This window comes from Trichoderma reesei, assembly GCF_000167675.1.
Source record: "Trichoderma reesei QM6a unplaced genomic scaffold TRIREscaffold_9, whole genome shotgun sequence".
In the NCBI taxonomy this organism is placed as follows: Eukaryota; Fungi; Ascomycota; class Sordariomycetes; order Hypocreales; family Hypocreaceae; genus Trichoderma; species Trichoderma reesei.
Window position 1 is genome coordinate 946939 of NW_006711156.1, and position 16572 is coordinate 963510.

At 54.4% G+C, this 16572-nt stretch overlaps 4 protein-coding genes across 4 annotated transcripts; 3 read left to right on the top strand and 1 right to left on the bottom strand.

Moving 5' to 3' along the window:
- The first annotated feature begins 147 nt into the window (after positions 1–147).
- TRIREDRAFT_48225 (uncharacterized protein) lies at positions 148–1825 on the top strand. Its single transcript, XM_006965205.1, has 2 exons — positions 148–730; positions 865–1825. Exons 1-2 carry the CDS (start codon positions 498–500, stop codon positions 1790–1792), a joined length of 1161 nt encoding a protein of 386 aa, XP_006965267.1. The 5' UTR covers positions 148–497; the 3' UTR covers positions 1793–1825.
- Positions 1826–2145: 320 nt separating this feature from the next.
- TRIREDRAFT_107509 (uncharacterized protein) lies at positions 2146–2903 on the bottom strand (the record flags this gene model as incomplete). Its single annotated transcript, XM_006965458.1, has 3 exons — positions 2146–2319; positions 2400–2752; positions 2819–2903. The coding sequence occupies 3 exons, from the start codon at positions 2901–2903 to the stop codon at positions 2146–2148; spliced, it is 612 nt and encodes a 203-aa protein (XP_006965520.1).
- A 482-nt stretch (positions 2904–3385) lies between these two features.
- Positions 3386–6346, top strand: TRIREDRAFT_78054 (vacuolar sorting protein; the record flags this gene model as incomplete). Its single annotated transcript, XM_006965324.1, has 5 exons — positions 3386–3795; positions 3870–4366; positions 4420–5662; positions 5783–5864; positions 5991–6346. The coding sequence occupies 5 exons, from the start codon at positions 3386–3388 to the stop codon at positions 6240–6242; spliced, it is 2484 nt and encodes an 827-aa protein (XP_006965386.1). The 3' UTR covers positions 6243–6346.
- A 7060-nt stretch (positions 6347–13406) lies between these two features.
- On the top strand, positions 13407–15396 carry TRIREDRAFT_121889 (uncharacterized protein; the record flags this gene model as incomplete). Its single annotated transcript, XM_006965325.1, has 3 exons — positions 13407–14440; positions 14519–14621; positions 14709–15396. The coding sequence occupies 3 exons, from the start codon at positions 13407–13409 to the stop codon at positions 15318–15320; spliced, it is 1749 nt and encodes a 582-aa protein (XP_006965387.1). The 3' UTR covers positions 15321–15396.
- Between the last annotated feature and the right edge of the window lie 1176 nt (positions 15397–16572).

Sequence of the window (16572 nt, forward strand, 5' to 3'; positions counted from 1 at the left end):
AAAAAGCGCACCCCTGAGCCGAGCGCCTGGTCTGATCTCTCCACCAGAGTCAGACATCGCCTTTTTTTTTCTTGCTTGTTTCATTACATACCTTCCTCACTCGAGTGTTTCGCCTGTTTGATGCCGCTACCATGCCTCTCCTCAGTGGAAAGGGCAACAAGTTCAAGGTCGACCCGCCCAAGATCCGCATCGAAAAGGTCACCATAGAGCGCCCTGCGCCACCGAAGCCGAAGCCGAAGCCCGCTGCTCGACCGTCACTCTCCTCCTCTGCGCGATCATCCCCCGCCCGCCGGCTCTCCCCCAAGGCTTCCTCAGCATCGGCGTTGTCATCAGCGTCGTCTCGAGCAAAGAGCAGCTCGCCGTACCCCTCCTCGGCGGACGAGAGGCGGCTCGACCTGCAGCGCAAACGCAAGGCCCTCAGCGCGTCACAACGCCGATCACCAGCTAGCGATCGCATCGAGTTTGACAAGGACAGCGACGCCGAAGATGATGGATGGATGGACTTGGATTCGCACAAGCGCCAGCGCAAGGCCACGAGCGAGAGCAAGTCGGTTGATTCGAACCGCAAGCTGAAAAGCGAGAAAGCGTTTGAGCGCAAGGATGAAAGGCTGCAGTTCATCCATGCTGTTGACGTCGCCTCGCTCGAGCACAAGTGCGTTCCTATCATGGGCGCGTCCAAAGAGGACGTGGCCATCGAGCTCCAGTATCCCACTCTGCAGCGCCGGGAAAAGTCAGTAAATGTTCCATGGAATCTCTTCCCAGTTTCTTCTCATCTCCGCTCGGCACCTCACCCCTCCTCTCGTTTCGATCTCTTTCGTGTTTCAGTCATCGGATAGGCATGTTCTTTCGCTAACAGGGCAACAGGTTCGAGCTCGTATGGGGCAAGGATAAGATCGACGCCGTGGAAGCGAGCATACGCATAGTACGCCTGGTTGCGGAGACGTATCTCACCGACGCCGAAGCAGAGCCCTTCACCAACCAGAACAACGGATTCATCCGACGACTCGAAAAGGCCTCGAATCGCAACATCCAGGATCTCATGGGCTTCAAGGCCGCACTACGCGAGTACAACGAAACGCTCCTCGCCTTGGTCGAGGACGGCGTCGTCTCCAAGAATCTGGATAACCTGCATGAATTGCCGCCGCACCTCGCTGCCTTCATCCTCGACCAAGTCTATGATCGTACAGTGGCTCCCAAGGTGGAATTACTCTCAAAGTACGAAAATGGAACAGACTATGTCTATGGCGAGCTTCTCCATCCCTTCATTACAAAGCTCCTTGTTGAGCAGACCAAGATGACGTCCGACCAGGTGTTTGTCGATCTGGGGTCGGGCGTAGGTAACGTCGTCCTGCAGGCGGCTCTTGAAATCGGCTGCGAGAGCTGGGGCTGCGAGATGATGGAGAACGCCTGCAACCTGGCGGAGGCTCAAGAGAAGGAGTTCCACGCCCGGTGCTTGCTTTGGGGTCTGGAACCCGGCGAGGTGCACCTTGAACGGGGCGACTTCCGCAAGAACTCTTCGATTCACGACGCTCTGAAGCGGGCTGATGTTGTGCTTGTCAACAACAAGGCCTTTACTTCGCAGCTCAACGACGACTTGATTCGCATGTTCCTTGACCTCAAGTCGGGATGCAAGATCATCTCGCTCAAATCCTTTGTGGCCGACTCCAAGAGCAGCCACAACATCAACGACGTCGGAAGCACCATCCTCGAGGTCGAGGAATGCACGTACCCCGAAGGCTACGTCAGCTGGACCAACGCCGGCGGGCAGTACTATATCTCCACGCGGAAATAGACTAATTAGAGCTTCATCAGCACTGCATAAACACGTCATGTTGAGTATTGTAGAATATAAATCATTGAGTACAAATTGGGAATATGGGTATCTTCTTTGCTTGGATTCTCTCTTCTTCCGATTCCCTTTTCGATCTTTCTGGCGATCTTTTTCTCCTGGGGCTGATTCTTGTTGAGTGAGCGATGTTGGAGGATAACGCTTGTATGAAGGAAATGCGATCATTTCGCAGCGAGACAAATGCTTTTGTAGATGACGAGATGAAACCAAGTTGACAGTACAAGGTGCATAAATAAGAAATGAGAACCATCCTTACCGCCACGAGGGAAGCCGCGTAATTGACTTGCACGTCTCTACTACCGCCCCTTCCCTGACGTCGGCTCGTTTGCGAGGTTCATGGCGTCGGCCTCTTGGGCCATGCGCTTCATCCACCGATCGATGAGCTCGTTGTTTTCCCGCTTAACCCGGTCCCTCTCCTTTTCAGCCATGGAGAGCTGTAGGTTCAGTGCAATCATTTCATCTTGGACTTGCTGTGCGTGCGTGTTAGTGAACTGGATACTGCCGAAAAAGGGAGGGTGGGAATCTCGTTGGAGCGTATGAGGCCAAATACCTCGACTAGTTTTCGTTTCTCTTTGAGCTCGTATTCCCGATCATGCACCTTGGTGGCGAGGAGTGACCTTTCAGCAGTGAGGTCCTTGATCGTCCGTGAGTCCTGCTTCGTTTTCAAGCGCAGCTTATCTAGTTCCTCCTCCGCGGCCCGTAGCCGCGCCTCGGCGACGCCTTTGGAGCGCAAGGCCTCGGCTAGGTCGAGCCTCAGCTGGGCGATGCCTGGGTCGTTGGCTGCCGCCTGGCTGGGCTGGAGGGAGGGTGATCTTGTCCGGCTGGTGCCTAGGCCGGCGAGTTGTGATTCCAGGGCGAGCTTCTCCGCTTCTAGGGATGAGATGCGGTCTGCCATTTGTGAGCCTGGGAGAGATGGTCAGCTTAATGGATTGTGGGAACAAGTGTGGGTGAGTGAGCGTTGGGGCGAACAGGCTTGGACGAGCTCCATGTTTACGGGGTTGTTGAGCTCTGATTCCCGGAGGGAAGAGAGATATTCGTCTCTCCAGTTTGGCATTGTTGAAGACAGACGATGTGAGAGACGATGTGAGGAGCTCTGACAGGAGGATGGCTATCAAAGAAGTTTGGGCTGTCTCTGGACGTCTCTGGATGGTGAAAGCTAAAGCTGTTTGTCGATGAGATGGTATCGTATGGAGGGAGCCTCTGGACGTTGATGAGCTTGGTGGGGGTTGTGATACTCTTTGTACCAACTAAGTTGACAAGCTGTAGCGGTCATTTGCGGGATGATGTGATGATGTAAGTGACGGGGTACGTACCCAGGAGAAGTCGGGGGCTGCCTTGTCCCCTGTTTAGCCGACGAGCGACCTGCTCTCTCATTGGATGAAGCTATGGCTAGGTAGCTCCGGTCTCTTGAACCTCCCAGCCCAGCAGCTTGTCACTCACATTCACCTCTCACTCTCAGCATCGCCAAATCGTCGGTTAGACCTTCAAATTCGCCGTCGCCGTCAGCAATGAGATGACATGAGATAGACAAGCAGCATGGACACGCTTCACGCAAGAGCCGACTGGGAACGCGTGGGCGACAAGTGGTTCCGCAAGACGGAGCAGTATACCGCCGTCTTCGGCCAGGACCTGGACCTCGATGGCTTCATCGTGACGGGCGCGCCATACGCCGGCGCTCTGGCGCTGTGGCGGGACGACACGAAGCTGCAGGCGCACAAGACGGGCCAGTCATCGAAGCCTGCCATCGACATCTACAGCCTGGCGGGCAAGAAGCTGCGGTCCATACCCTGGGACAGCGGCCCCATCAAGGGCCTGGGATGGTCCGAGGACGAGGCGCTGCTGGTGGTTGCGGCGGACGGCAACGTGCGGTGCTACGACTTGCAGGGCGACTTTAGCCACTTTTCGCTGGGCCATGGGGCGGATAACTTTGGGGTTGAGTCGTGCCGGTAAATCTGCCAAAGAAGCCCTTGGAGAGGGGCAGAGAAAGCAGAGTGGAGAGCTGAAACGGTGACTTTTCTAGGTTCTACGACACCGGAATGGTGGCCCTGCTGGGGAACAACACACTGGTGACGGTCTCATCGTATGCAGAGCCGCGGCCAAAGGCGCTTGCGTCCGTGCCGGCCGGCGAGATTCACTCGTGGGCCATCGTCTCGCCCAACCACACCCTGTCGCGCTCTGTCGAGGTTCTGCTCAGCATGGGGACGACTGTCTATGTGGTCGATGCCACTGATTGCGAGGACAGATTCCTTGACGTTGGGCCGTTTTCACATATTAGCGTTTCGCCAGACGGGCGGTTTGTCAACTTGTATGGCATGAACGGCAAGGCGCACGTCATATCAAGCAATTTCCAGGAGAGACTGTTTGAGCACAACTCGAACTCGCACACACCCCCCAAGTATGTCGAGTGGTGTGGAAGCGATGCCATCATTGCTTGGGAAGACGAGGTTCACATCATTGGACCTGGCGATGAGTCCTCATCCTACATCTACGACAGCACCCGGGTGCATGTTATCTCTGGTAGAGCAACCGGACAGTGTGTGAAGGGTGTTTTCGTGCTAACAAGAGAACAGAACATGATGGCGCTCGGCTAATCACAAACGACTTCTGCGAATTTCTCGAGAGGGTACCTGATGACACTCTTCAGGCATTTGGGGCCGCCTCAGAATCATCACCCGCGTCCATTCTGCTCGATGCTGTGCGGCAGCTGGAGCTACAATCTCCCAAAGCAGACGACTACATTCAACTCATTCGGCCCAACCTGACTGAAGCTGTCGACACGTGCGTTAATGCCGCCGGCCGAGAGTTCAACCCACAGTGGCAGAAGCGACTGCTCAAGGCTGCGTCCTTTGGCAAGTCGGTATTGGACATTTACAACAGCGACGAGTTTGTGGACATGTGCGAGACCTTGCGCGTTCTCAATGCCGTGCGGAGCTACGAGATTGGGATGCCGCTGTCATTTGAGCAGTACCAAAGGTTGACGCCTGAGCGACTCATCCAACGACTTATTCAGCGGCACGAATACTTGCTGGCACTCAAGATTGCTGGGTACCTGAAATTGCCGACGGACCGAATCTATGTCAGCTGGGCTTCTACAAAAGTCCGCGTTGGTGCTCAAGACGATGATACCATCTGTCGACTGGTCGTCGAGAGGCTCTCCGGCAAGCCCGGAATATCCTTTGAAGAGATTGCACGAGCTGCGTATCACGAAGGACGAAGCCGCTTGGCCACGGAGCTCTTGAATCACGAGCCCCGCGGAGGAAGGCAAGTGCCTCTTCTGCTAGACATGGAGGAAGACGAGCTCGCCCTGGACAAGGCCATCGAAAGCGGGGACACCGACCTCATTCTCTTTGTTCTCACGAAGCTCAAAAAGAAACTGCCGTTGGCGTCCTTCTTCCGGGTAATCAATGTCCGACCAACGGCAACGGCACTGGTGGAATCGGCGGCTCAGCGAGAAGGAGACAACACCCTGCTCAAAGACCTGTATTACCAAGACGATAGACGAGTTGACGGCGCCAACGTCTTCATCCGCGAGTCGCTGCGGCAGCCCGATGCTCGCACTGCGTCGGACAAACTGGCCCTCGCGGCCAAACTCCTCTCCGAGTCCAAGGAGCATGCAGCGGAAGTCCACGTGCTCAAGGAGACGACGCAGCTCCTTCGCGCACAGGAGGCGCTGGATCGCGACCTGACGGATTCCTTCTTGGGATTGAGTGTCAATGAGACAATCTTCAAGCTCATTCGACTGGGCTATTACGGAAAAGCCAAGAAGATTCAGAACGATTTCAAAGTGCCGGAAAAGGTCGGCTGGTGGATCAGGTAAGTCCTCCTCCCTTCTTTCGAACCCTTTTTCTTTTTTTTTCCCTATGCGATATACCGGCACAACGGGACATGGCGGCTGACTGGCGGCGGGCGGTGTGCCCCTTGCCGTGTCGATAGGCTTCGGGCGCTTGTCGCAAAGCGGGAATGGGGTGAGATTGAGGATATCGCAAAGGCTAAGAAGAGTCCGATCGGATGGGCGGTAAGTTTAAGGTTTCTCACTCGTCATATCTTACCGATCTGAACCACATGGGCGGGAATGTGAGATGCAGGGCGTATGGCGTATCAGTAAGGAGATGGTCGGCTAACGTGCGTGTTCATTTGGCAGCCCTTTTTCAACCTCACGCTGCAGGCGGGCAATCCGCGCTTGGCGGCAGTGTTTATACCCAAATGTACCGGCTTGGAGCCCGGGGAGACGATTACCATGTATGAGAAGTGCGGCATGCGAGTCAAGGCTGCCGAAGAGGCTGTCAAGTTGAAGGATGCAGCGGCATACGAGAGGTTGCTGGAGGCGGCGGGGAGAGATACGACAGAGGGGAAGGAGATTGAGAGGGTTGGCGGCGCGGTGTTTAAGAAGTAAAGAGGTGGTGGGACTGCCTCTCTTCTCTTGATTGCATTTTCGGAACTCGCTGGGAGCTTGCTGCATGGGCATGGCATGCGTATATGACTTTACGACTTGGCGATGGAGATTGCTGTTCTAGAGAGTACTGATAATATATTGCGCACCTATAAATCATTTGGTGTATTCCCAAGTATGACATATCTTCTCACCGAGCGGAACCTAGGAGGTGGTAGTGATTCTTCAATTTCTCGTCAGAGTTACTGCTTGTGCATCCATTTTTCACACATAAAGGTCAAGCGACACAAGTGATTGATCGATCCCACGTCGGCCTTTGTTGCAGGAGCCCGAAAAGTTCGAGGCAAGGCTCGGACGGACGTCTTGCAAGGATGATTCGAAGGATTTGGGATTCCTGGTGTGCCATGTTACGATCCGCTGGAAGGAAGATTGCAGGAATCTTGCGGGTCGATTGGGATGGGTTTCTAAGGGGTTGGAAGGCTTCGAGTTATTCGTAAGAGGTATGTGCTTTTGAGTGTTTTGTGCCGACGGTCTGTGATACATTGTGCCCTTTTTTTTTTTGCCTGAGGGGGTCGTGTCATGACTTGTGCCTGACTCTGAATTTCGCCCCCATTGCATCGAGCTGATGATATGGTAGAGCTGGGTCATTACAGGATGAATATACGCATGCTCGGATACGGGATGCCTCTATATGTGGACAAACTCGAAGGCAGAACCGTGAGGCGGACTGGGCTGCTATCTGGGCAGGTCGTCTGGTGTGAAAGGCACGACGCACAGAAAGCTTGAAAGTTTCAAGGAACGAATACTAGGAGCCTTTGCATGGATGGGACTTGGGGCCAACGTTGGGGGGAAGAGGATTGATTTTGTACACTGGGAGTCCAAGGGAAGAGTTTTGTATTAAGCCTTGCGTAAGTAGACTTACACCCCTGAGGGGGACTTAAGGGCTGGGCTAAGGCGAAGATTGATGAGATCAGAGAAGACAAGCAAGAGATGAGTTTGGCCGTGAAGGTTGTTCCTTGATTGAGTGGTACTACCTAGTAGTGTTGCAGTAGGAGTAGCAGGAATGAAGGAAGCACCGCCAACCTCGTATGTACTTCGTACAAGGATGCGAAATGGACACGGCTCTACGTCAGCCTCCGCGGTGATCCAGAGGGAGATTGGCGAAGAGATGCCTCTCCGGGGGTACGATGAGCTTGTGCTCGTATTCCTGCGTACCACTTTTGCTGGCGATTATGTCGGCCTTGGTCGGCTTACGGACATTTGAATTCTACGAAGCATCGTGATTCAAGAGGTGCTATACTTTGTATGTATTATTGTGCAGATGGATTGTGCAGGCATTTACGCGTTTATTTGTCTTGTTGGATTCACCCCATTTGACGTGAGTTATAGAGTAGCCTTACTGAAGCACTTCATCGTTGGGCTCATCTTGCCTCGTGGTGGTTGGGGCTCTTCATGAGACCTTTGATTCTACCAGGGTACTCTAGGGCATTGCTGCTTCTCTACCCCAGCGCGAGCTGCCAAATGTGTGAGCATGTCTCTTGTCTGGACTGTTTGTCACGTTTCTGCTTCACGGGATGCCTCGCACTTTGGTCGGTGTAGAGTACTATTGGATCTTGTTCTCGTCATGCGTTGGATATGGTAATCTGGGCGAATGACTCGTGAGGAGGGTGGATTCAAACGCTTCTCTCCCCCGCACGGAGAGGGAAGATGCCCCATTTACGTACATACATGCACATCACTGCCTGTAAGTAACAATCTTACCTGGATGTGTTACTGGGTAGTGTCGGGACGTGGTGACGGTGCCGACGAGGTAGGAATCAGGACTCTTCGTGAGTTACGTCTCGCGTGAGGAGGGGAGGGCAAGGATTTGGGAGGAGGAAGAAAACAAGGCCATGGCCATGGAGCGATTTGTATCGGATGATGCGAGTTGGAATCGACGCACCCCTGGTCTGGTGATGCGGAGGTGCGTGTAGATGGAGTGGGGGGACTACTGCTGTGGCTAGTAATATTGATACATAGTAGGAGGAGGGTTGTGTTGTGTGTATGCTAACAGAGTGATGGCTCTTCGACTGCCATCTCTTTTTGAGTGATGTATGATTCCTAAATCAGGAGATGAACAACTTTGTTTGCCCCATTCTGTAATGATGCAGAATGTAGATGGCATGAACTGAATAGAGTGATACACAAAGTCTTCATAGGTGTAAGTGTAGGTGCAGATGCACGCAAGCAGTACCAAATACTCGTAACCCAGACTCTGGAGGTAAAGTCGCAAAAATAGCGTGGCGTCTGATTGCACGCAGAGAAGCCATGTGATTGCCTCCCGCTCGATGGGGGATGAGATGGTGGCGATGTGGTTGGTTGGAGAAACGTTTCTAGTTGGTGTGTTCTTCCACTGCAGTAGTAGGTAGTTGGGGGCTGCGGGTCCGGGGGGGGAGGAGGAGGATGAGGAGGTCAGAGGGGATGGGGTTATGTGCCAAGTATCTGATCTCATGAGGAGTTTTTCTTGGACGTGTGACGGGAGACCGAGAACGAGAAGATGAAGATGAACTGGTCGCATGCATGTGTGCAGCGCACGAGTCAAGGCGAAAGGACAGGGGGGAGGAAATACATACTGATGTTATGTATCGTCTGGGCTGAAAAGTCGGGACCAGGGGGGTTGTGACTTTTCACATTCAGGCTGTCTAGCCTTCTTGATCCAAAGTGGTAGGGTAATATTGGTGATTCTGATGGGATTCAGACCAAAGCTGCTGTGACTTGCAATTTAGGTAGAGTATCCATTCTATGGCTTTTCGGATTTTCAATATGTAATTGCTGTGAATTTGACAGTTGAACCTCCCCCCTGTTGCAGGCGATACCATGTTGCACGCGGGGTGGGTTCGAGGCAGGGGAAACGACAAAAGGTCGACTATCGACGGAGCACTTTGTACGGGGAGAATCAAGATGGCCTGTTTTCCCGGTTGTGAGTTGAATTTGGCGGCCGAGGGTCAAAAAGGAATGGGTATTGTATGCTAGGAGAATGTGGTGGACAGTACGGCCTAGTATCATGCAGTCAGCTGCATTTGTCTACGTTGTGTGAAGAATACCTACCGCACGGATCGTGATAGCAGGGTTAGGATAAGGTACCAGGGGTTTCTTGTTGGGACAAATGCAGCTGCAGGAGTGAATTGAACTTTTGTATCAATAGTTTGGCTGCCAAAATGGAAGCACGAGCCATTGACGAATTGAATCCGTCTCGATAACATTATCTTTCTTTTTCCTTTCCTTTCCTTTTCTCCTTTGTAATCTATTTGTGGAATCCGCTCTCTATCTTATTGTCTCGGATCTCGCTGGCATGCCCGGCTCAATTTCGATGAGCTTCCAAATATAGATGTTCTGATCAGAGACATGAAAGGATTGTTGAGGCTAGTCCCCAGTGCTCGATGCTATCCCCTGAGAAAGAGGAGAAGAAAAGGAAAGTCGTTCTAGTAATTAGAAAAGCTTGGCTTCGATCTCCCGAGGCTTCGGATGGATTAGCATTGCAAGGTGGAAAGCCGTATACATGCATACCGACCAGCTTGTATAGGTAGCTAGGCTTGGTAGGCAATCCGCCGCAGTCAGACAGAAAAATCGCGATTCAGATGCTACTACGAAGCACGGCAATTGCGTTTTCGTAGCTTGTGTCTTTTGATGCGGAATGCAATGCCGTCAATCTCTTATGGTTCAGGGCTCAGGAGAGACAAGGGGAGGCAGAAAGGCAGCGAATGTCTCGCCGAAGGCCTTGTGCGACTATTTGTGTCATTCTCGGAGTGGCTGCATGCGTGGGGTTTAGTGCCGAAAGGGAGAGAAGAACACATGCTTGGTGAAAGAGAGAGGAAGAAGCTGAGGGCGTGCGTGTAAGAGCCTCGCAGTAGGGAATGTCTCAGAGGAAGCCAGTCGGAAAGCTGGGGTGAGCCAAGCGCCACGAGGGGGAGACGGACGGGCTGACGAGAGCAGCTTGGTGTTTAGATGAGGTGAATGTGGCAGCGTTATAGTACTCGCATGCAATTCTACCTATGTATGAGAACATGATGGACTGAACTGAGTGTATGAGCGTGCTTAATGGGTAAGGGGGGGGGGGGGGGGGGGGGGGAAACGCTTGCGATTCTTCAGCATCCGACGTTTCGTGGTGCAAGCAGTTGTGGTATGGCGCACAGCATGTTGGCTCGTGATGTAAGTCACACACGATGCCTGATGGTCTGCATCTGCTGGACCTGGTGGTGGTTCTTGGTCTTTTCTCTCATCCTGGCAGGGAAGAGATGCTCAGATGCTCTCTTGCCAGGACTGGGAAGCGAAACAGAGTGAGTGATATACTGGCCGGCTGCTACATACACTGGCGATGCTCGACTATAGGTGGCAGCACATGGTTGTGTCTGGTGATGGGCCGAGGCTGGATATTCCATGGTCTCTGCGGCGTCACGAGCTGGGCTGGAGCTGTCATGAAGGGACATGGTCGAGAATGGCCTGATTTCCGGAGCTGCTGGTCGATGATTGGTCGAGTTGCGCAGCTCCTGTCGAATAGATGATGAGTTGAGAGAGTTATAGCCTGTCAAGCCTGAGTCCTGAGAACCCAACAGGTTCGAGTAAAGCAATATCTACCTAGGTATGTTGTACATCCCGACGTCGACGTCGACGGCTTGTCAGCTGTATAATCAAATGAGAAGCCAAGATTCCAATTCGCGGCAAGGGGAGCGCCACAGAGGCAAAAAAGATGAAGGGACACTCGATTCGTGTCTGTGCTGATGGTCCAAGTCGCTGGGCTTGCTGGAACCGAGACTGGTCGAGGCCTGGCGGGGGCGTGGCGCTGGACAGGGTGGACTGCAGAGGTACCTGGACCGGGGGCAGACATTTGGCGGTGCGCGGGTGCAGAAGCTGCGTCTTGTGCGTGTAGAGGACGGGTACCGTGCGTCGTCGAGAGCCGGGGGGGCTGGCGCTGGGCAAACACAGCTTCGAGGCCTTTTGCAGCAGGACTAAGGCAGTAATGATACAGGTGACTTTTGCATTTGCGCTCGACTTTGACGAGTGCTAGATGATCAGATGCCTGTTTGACGACCTGTCCTGCGGTGACGCGAGGCTCTCTTGTCCAGCTTTCTGCCCACTCATTGTTGGAATTCCTCCCCCCCTTTTGCCCTTTTCATCCAATGTCATTCCCTCTAGTACAGTGCCTAGGTACGGTATACCAACCAAGGCCAACCTTGAAGCTCCCTCCAGTACCTGCATCCAAGCCGACATCACGCACACGTCACAAGCAGCTGAGCGTGCCGCTGACGGCTCCCAAGGCCTCTCTTCCTGTCTAGCCCGCCCTACTATCAATGTATTAGAGGGTGCTGATCACAGCGACAGCCAACCCCCCCTGCAGCCACCGCTAGCAGCCCAGCGCCGTTCGCTAGTCTTGACGCTGAACCAAACCGGAATCAGGGGACCTCAGACATGGATTTGATTATTGCCCGCGCACAGAGAGAGAGAGAGAGAGAGACAGAGAGAGACAGAGAGAGACAGAGAGAGACAGAGAGAGACAGAGAGAGACAGAGAGAGACAGAGAGGCATATACGCTCACCCCCCTTTGCCGCATTCTTCTGACTGGTGCTGAACCAGGTACCTACCTGCGAGTAAGTTGTTACTGAGTCTAGCAGGTACTGTACATAGGTAGGTTGTGAGAATGAACTTCAACAAGGAGGCAAAGAAGGAGGTTGAAAGAGGGAAAACAGGCACAGTCTGGCCCTCTTCGTCGTCGTCGTACATCCATGGATCTGATGGACCTTGAAGTTGCCTTGGCCCTGCAGCCCGTGCCGTCGCGGTGGATCTCGACACGGTACGGGGGAGGTACCTGGAGGTACGAAAGTGCCACGGCGTCGGGCTGAACCGACCCTGACGTTTGCGTGCTGCACGCGGCCTTTCCAGGTTTGGTCGGTTGATGGAATTGGCACCCTCGGATCGATGGGGTAGCGCCCCGTACCTGCTACTGTACTTACTGTACACCTCCAGCAGCTGGGGCTGCCATACAAACTGTAAATACCGCCATCCCCCTCGCGAGCATCATTCGACGTACATACGTCTGTGTACCGAATAGAACCACCTCCACCTGGCACGTATCCGATATTCCTCGCCATTCCGTCTTGTTGCGTCGCCAGCCCTTTTTTTTTCCCCTTCTTCTGCTGTTCTTCCGCTTCTGTTGCAATTTCTTTCTCCTCCTCCTGCACAGCTGCAATTAACGGCTAATCTCTCTTCCCCCACACCGGCATCACGATCGCCCAGCCGACTCTCGACACCATCGACCTGACCGGCCACCACCACTTTCAGATTTCGCCAACGCTCACGCGCCGCTTCTTCAGCCTCGTTCGGCCGTCACCCAACCTGTTGCGTGATGCGAACAAGACGCCGCCAGAGCACAACGAACAGGCAGTGAATTTGTTCAAAAAGAAAGCAGAGCTCAGCTCCCTCGCGAGTGCTTGCTTTATTACACTTCTCCTTCGCCTTCTCCGCCGCCTTTCGCCTCGTCGAGGTCACCTACCTAGGTACCTACCCATTGTTCGCCTCTCCGGTCCATTCCCTGTTCAGTAACAGGTGCAAAACTCGCCGTTTGCAAGGGTCCACGTCCTTTGTCCCGGACCTGTCTGTCTGTGCCTCTTGTCTGTTCACAACGGCGCGCCTCCCCCTCCACTAGGTATAATAATCCCGGGAGCCTACCCTACCAACCTTGCCTGCAGCGGCCTTGGCACCGTGCGACTCGTGCCATTATTTATTACGACGCTGCCTGGACAACTGATTTCCCCTCGTATGCGGAGAGCAAATAAAGGAGGAGACGCAGACACAATTTCCCAGCTTTTCCTCTCCTTTGCCTCGTTGGCCTGCGCGGCTTGCGACACTGGGCTTCTCTTCTCTTGATTCAGTCTGCTCTTATCTGCTTCGGGTTATCTTACCAAGAGGTCCTCTGGAGTGCTTGGCTCCATTGCCGTCTGAGGCCGTAGAGCTCTGACAGACCCCGAACCACCCCTGCTTACACTGGACACAGCTGCTGTCCAGCACCAGACCCCCGACTCATCAGCGCTCGATCCCCCAAATTTACAGCAGGCGCCTCCACTGAGGAGCCGCCTCCGAAGAGAGAAAAAAAAAAAAATCCAGCCCAGCAGACCGCGTCCAGCTGCAGCGGAAATGTTCTCGCAGCCAGTGGTCCCATCACCGCCGCCTGGGCTGACACCCTCGACGAGCCTGCCCTCGCCTTCTAGAACAAGCCGACTGCGAGGCCTCAGCATCTTGCGCAACTACACGCACAACCATCTGCTGTCGCGTGACAGCAGCCACCACGCCGTCGGCACCAGCAACAGCAACAGCACCGGCAACGGCAATAGCAATAGCAACAGCAACAGCAGCGGCGGCAGCTCGCCCTCAACCAGCCAGTCTGGTAACAGCCTCACGCGCTCCGTCAGCTACTCCCCCGGAGCCACGACGACGACAACCACGACAACGACAACCACGACAACGACGACAAACGCCTCGGCCTCAATCAACACCAACCGACTGACGCTGGTGGCCACATCTCCCGCCTTGGCCACTACGTCCCCGTCACGGGCCGCGGACGCTCTCGCCAGCTCTTCAGCCCAACCCGGCGCCTCCTCCTCCTCATCCTCCTCCTCCTCGGCCTCGTCGCCGGCTGTCGAGACGCCCTCCGGCACCGCCGAGCAGCCCGCCATGGCCCGAGCCAACGAGGGCTTCGGCTCGTCCGACAGCCAGCCGTCCATCCGCTTCTCCGCCTACTACGACCCCCGATCCACGCGGCCGTCGTTGTCCTTTCCGCCCATTTCAAGGACGCTGTCCAACGGCACCGAGGTCATCCGCGTCGGCCGATACTCTGAGCGCGACACCCAAGCCCTGGCCGGCGCGTCCGGCCATTCTGCCTCCGGGGCGCCCGTGGGCTTTAAGAGCAAAGTGGTCAGCCGTCGGCACTGCGAGTTCTGGTACGAGGACGGCAAGTGGTACATCAAGGACGTCAAGAGCTCGTCCGGCACATTCCTCAACCACATACGATTGAGCCCGCCCTCGCAGGAGAGCAAGGCCTTTCCCGTCAATGATGGCGACATTGTCCAGCTCGGCATTGACTTCAAGGGGGGAGAGGAGATGATTTTCCGCTGCGTCAAGATGAGGCTGGAGCTCAACCGCGGGTGGCAGAATAAGCCAAACACGTTCAAGTGAGTCCATCAGCGAAGAGCAGATGTGCTCTCCTTCCCATGGCATTATTCGGACTATTGGCTAACATCTCTGCTCAGCATGGCCGCTCATAAGAGGTTGCGTACCATGGCGACTAACGGAGGTGGCTCTGTTTCGAGTTCAAATTCCCAGGACTGCTCCATCTGTCTCAACTCCATTGCTGTAAGTGATGGCCTCTTCTGTTTTCCGTGCCTTTTGCGCTGCAACTTGTCCGTCCTGATAACTAACATGTCTTTCTTCTTCCAACAGCCGTGCCAATCGCTCTTCGTTGCTCCTTGCTCTCACACGTGGCACTTCAAGTGTGTACGCTCTTTGCTCACCTCGCCGCAATACCCCATCTTCATCTGTCCCAACTGCCGTGCTGGCGCCGACTTGGAAGCCGACGTCGAGGACGCTGGCGAGGAATGGCAAAATATCGACGAATTCACAGCCCCCAGCGACGCGGTGCCCCCTACCGTTGTTGAGACGCTCGCTCCGGAAGTTGTGCCGCCACTTGCCCCCCTGACCGAAGATCCGCCCGAGGCGACGGTACAAGAAACAGACGCCATGGATGTCACCGTCAACTTTGCTGCATCGGGCAGTCCGACGGCGCCGCACGCAACCTCAGACCCGTTGCCCATTAGAAGTCGGTCCTCGGGTGCCGGTCGTGCGAGTCATTTACGCGAGAACGGAACCCCCTCGCCACCTGGCAACGGGACTGAGGGGCTCATTACTCCGAGAAACAACGCAGGCCCCTGGGTCTTTGACGGTACGGCAGGCCGACGGCCAGCCAGCGACAACGGCGAGATGCCGAGCCTCGATTCTGCAGCAGACGCCGACACGACCACGCACGAGTCCAGCGACGACGCTGCCAGCCGGTAGCACCAGGTCGAGCAACCGATGAGCATTCTGATCGCGGTGATGCTGTTATACGCCGATATCGTCTTCCTACGGTGGTATCTAATACTGATGTATCGGTCTGCGTGTTTCCTCTTCAGATTCCCCATGACAGCCTGGGCATTGGCGCAAACGCCCGTCGCGTCAGTCTTGTTCGACTTGATCTGCGGCGGCGGTTTTGTGCTTCTCTTCATGCCCTAACTCTTCTACACCGCCTTGTCATTTATCTCCGTTTCTTTTTTTGTTCATATCTATATATGTCTTTCGTTGTCTGTCCACGTTTGGATTGCCGCGCGTCTCCATGAACCGCGAAACAGACTTTTGGCGTCTGGCGTCACGATATAGCATGGCTCATTCCAGCCGCAAATGGGAGGGTGGAAATCATCTTTAGCAACGGGCAAGCTAGCGGGTTATGGTTAGAAAGCTTCAATTTTGAATTTCCGCACCCGTTTCCTCACCCTCTCCCCTGTTTTCCGAGTGTATACCTACTTGTCTCACTCGGCGTTCTGCTTTGGGACTCTTGGCAAGGGGTGAGCGAGCTGGTCGCCGCTCTGGGTGCATCTTTGTTTAATCGAATGCTACGCAGTCATTGCACGGCATCTTGATGGGCGTTTGTGGAGTATGGCGACGGAGATGGCTACGGCTTCGACCCAAAGCACGCGAGTTGCAGAATCTGGGTGTGGCAACAACTTGGATGTACATATGGGAGAGGGCGGAGAGGGAAAGGAAGCCCAGTTCCTACCCTGCATATACAGAAAAGGCGCTCTGGAAGATACCTGGTTCGTTTGAGAGCCGTAATCAGACAGCCGAAGCTTCTGTTGACTCAAAATGATGTCAAAGTATGACGGTGCGGCAGCTAGAGACCATAAGCAAGAGCCGACAAGACGTGATCAAACAGGTGCTTGGATCGTCTTTGCCTTTTCTTGTTAAAGCTCTTGTTGATTTGGCAGTAGTCTCCTAGATAGTACCACTTGTCAACCATAAATACAAGTAGGTAGTGAACAACAAAAAAAAAATGATGTCTCATTCGGTGAGGTGAATTACACCGACGACATGGTCATGAATCTCCCCGAGATGCAGGCATTCCCAACTTGCCGTCGTTCCCGCCCGGTCGGAGCTCCGGCGCCGGGATGATCCGACCTATCGCCGAGATAAAGCGATAAGACTGAAATGTGACGGCACCACAATTTTCCCGCGCCGTCTTCAGTCAGTCATTCAACGCCGGACGAACTGCAAG

Coding starts and splice junctions, on each gene's coding strand:
- TRIREDRAFT_48225 (XM_006965205.1), top strand. CDS start 498: ATGGACTTGGATTCGCACAAGCGCCAGCGCAAGGCCACGAGCGAGAGC. Junction 731..864: donor ACTCTGCAGCGCCGGGAAAA/GTCAGTAAATGT, acceptor ACAGGGCAACAG/GTTCGAGCTCGTATGGGGCA.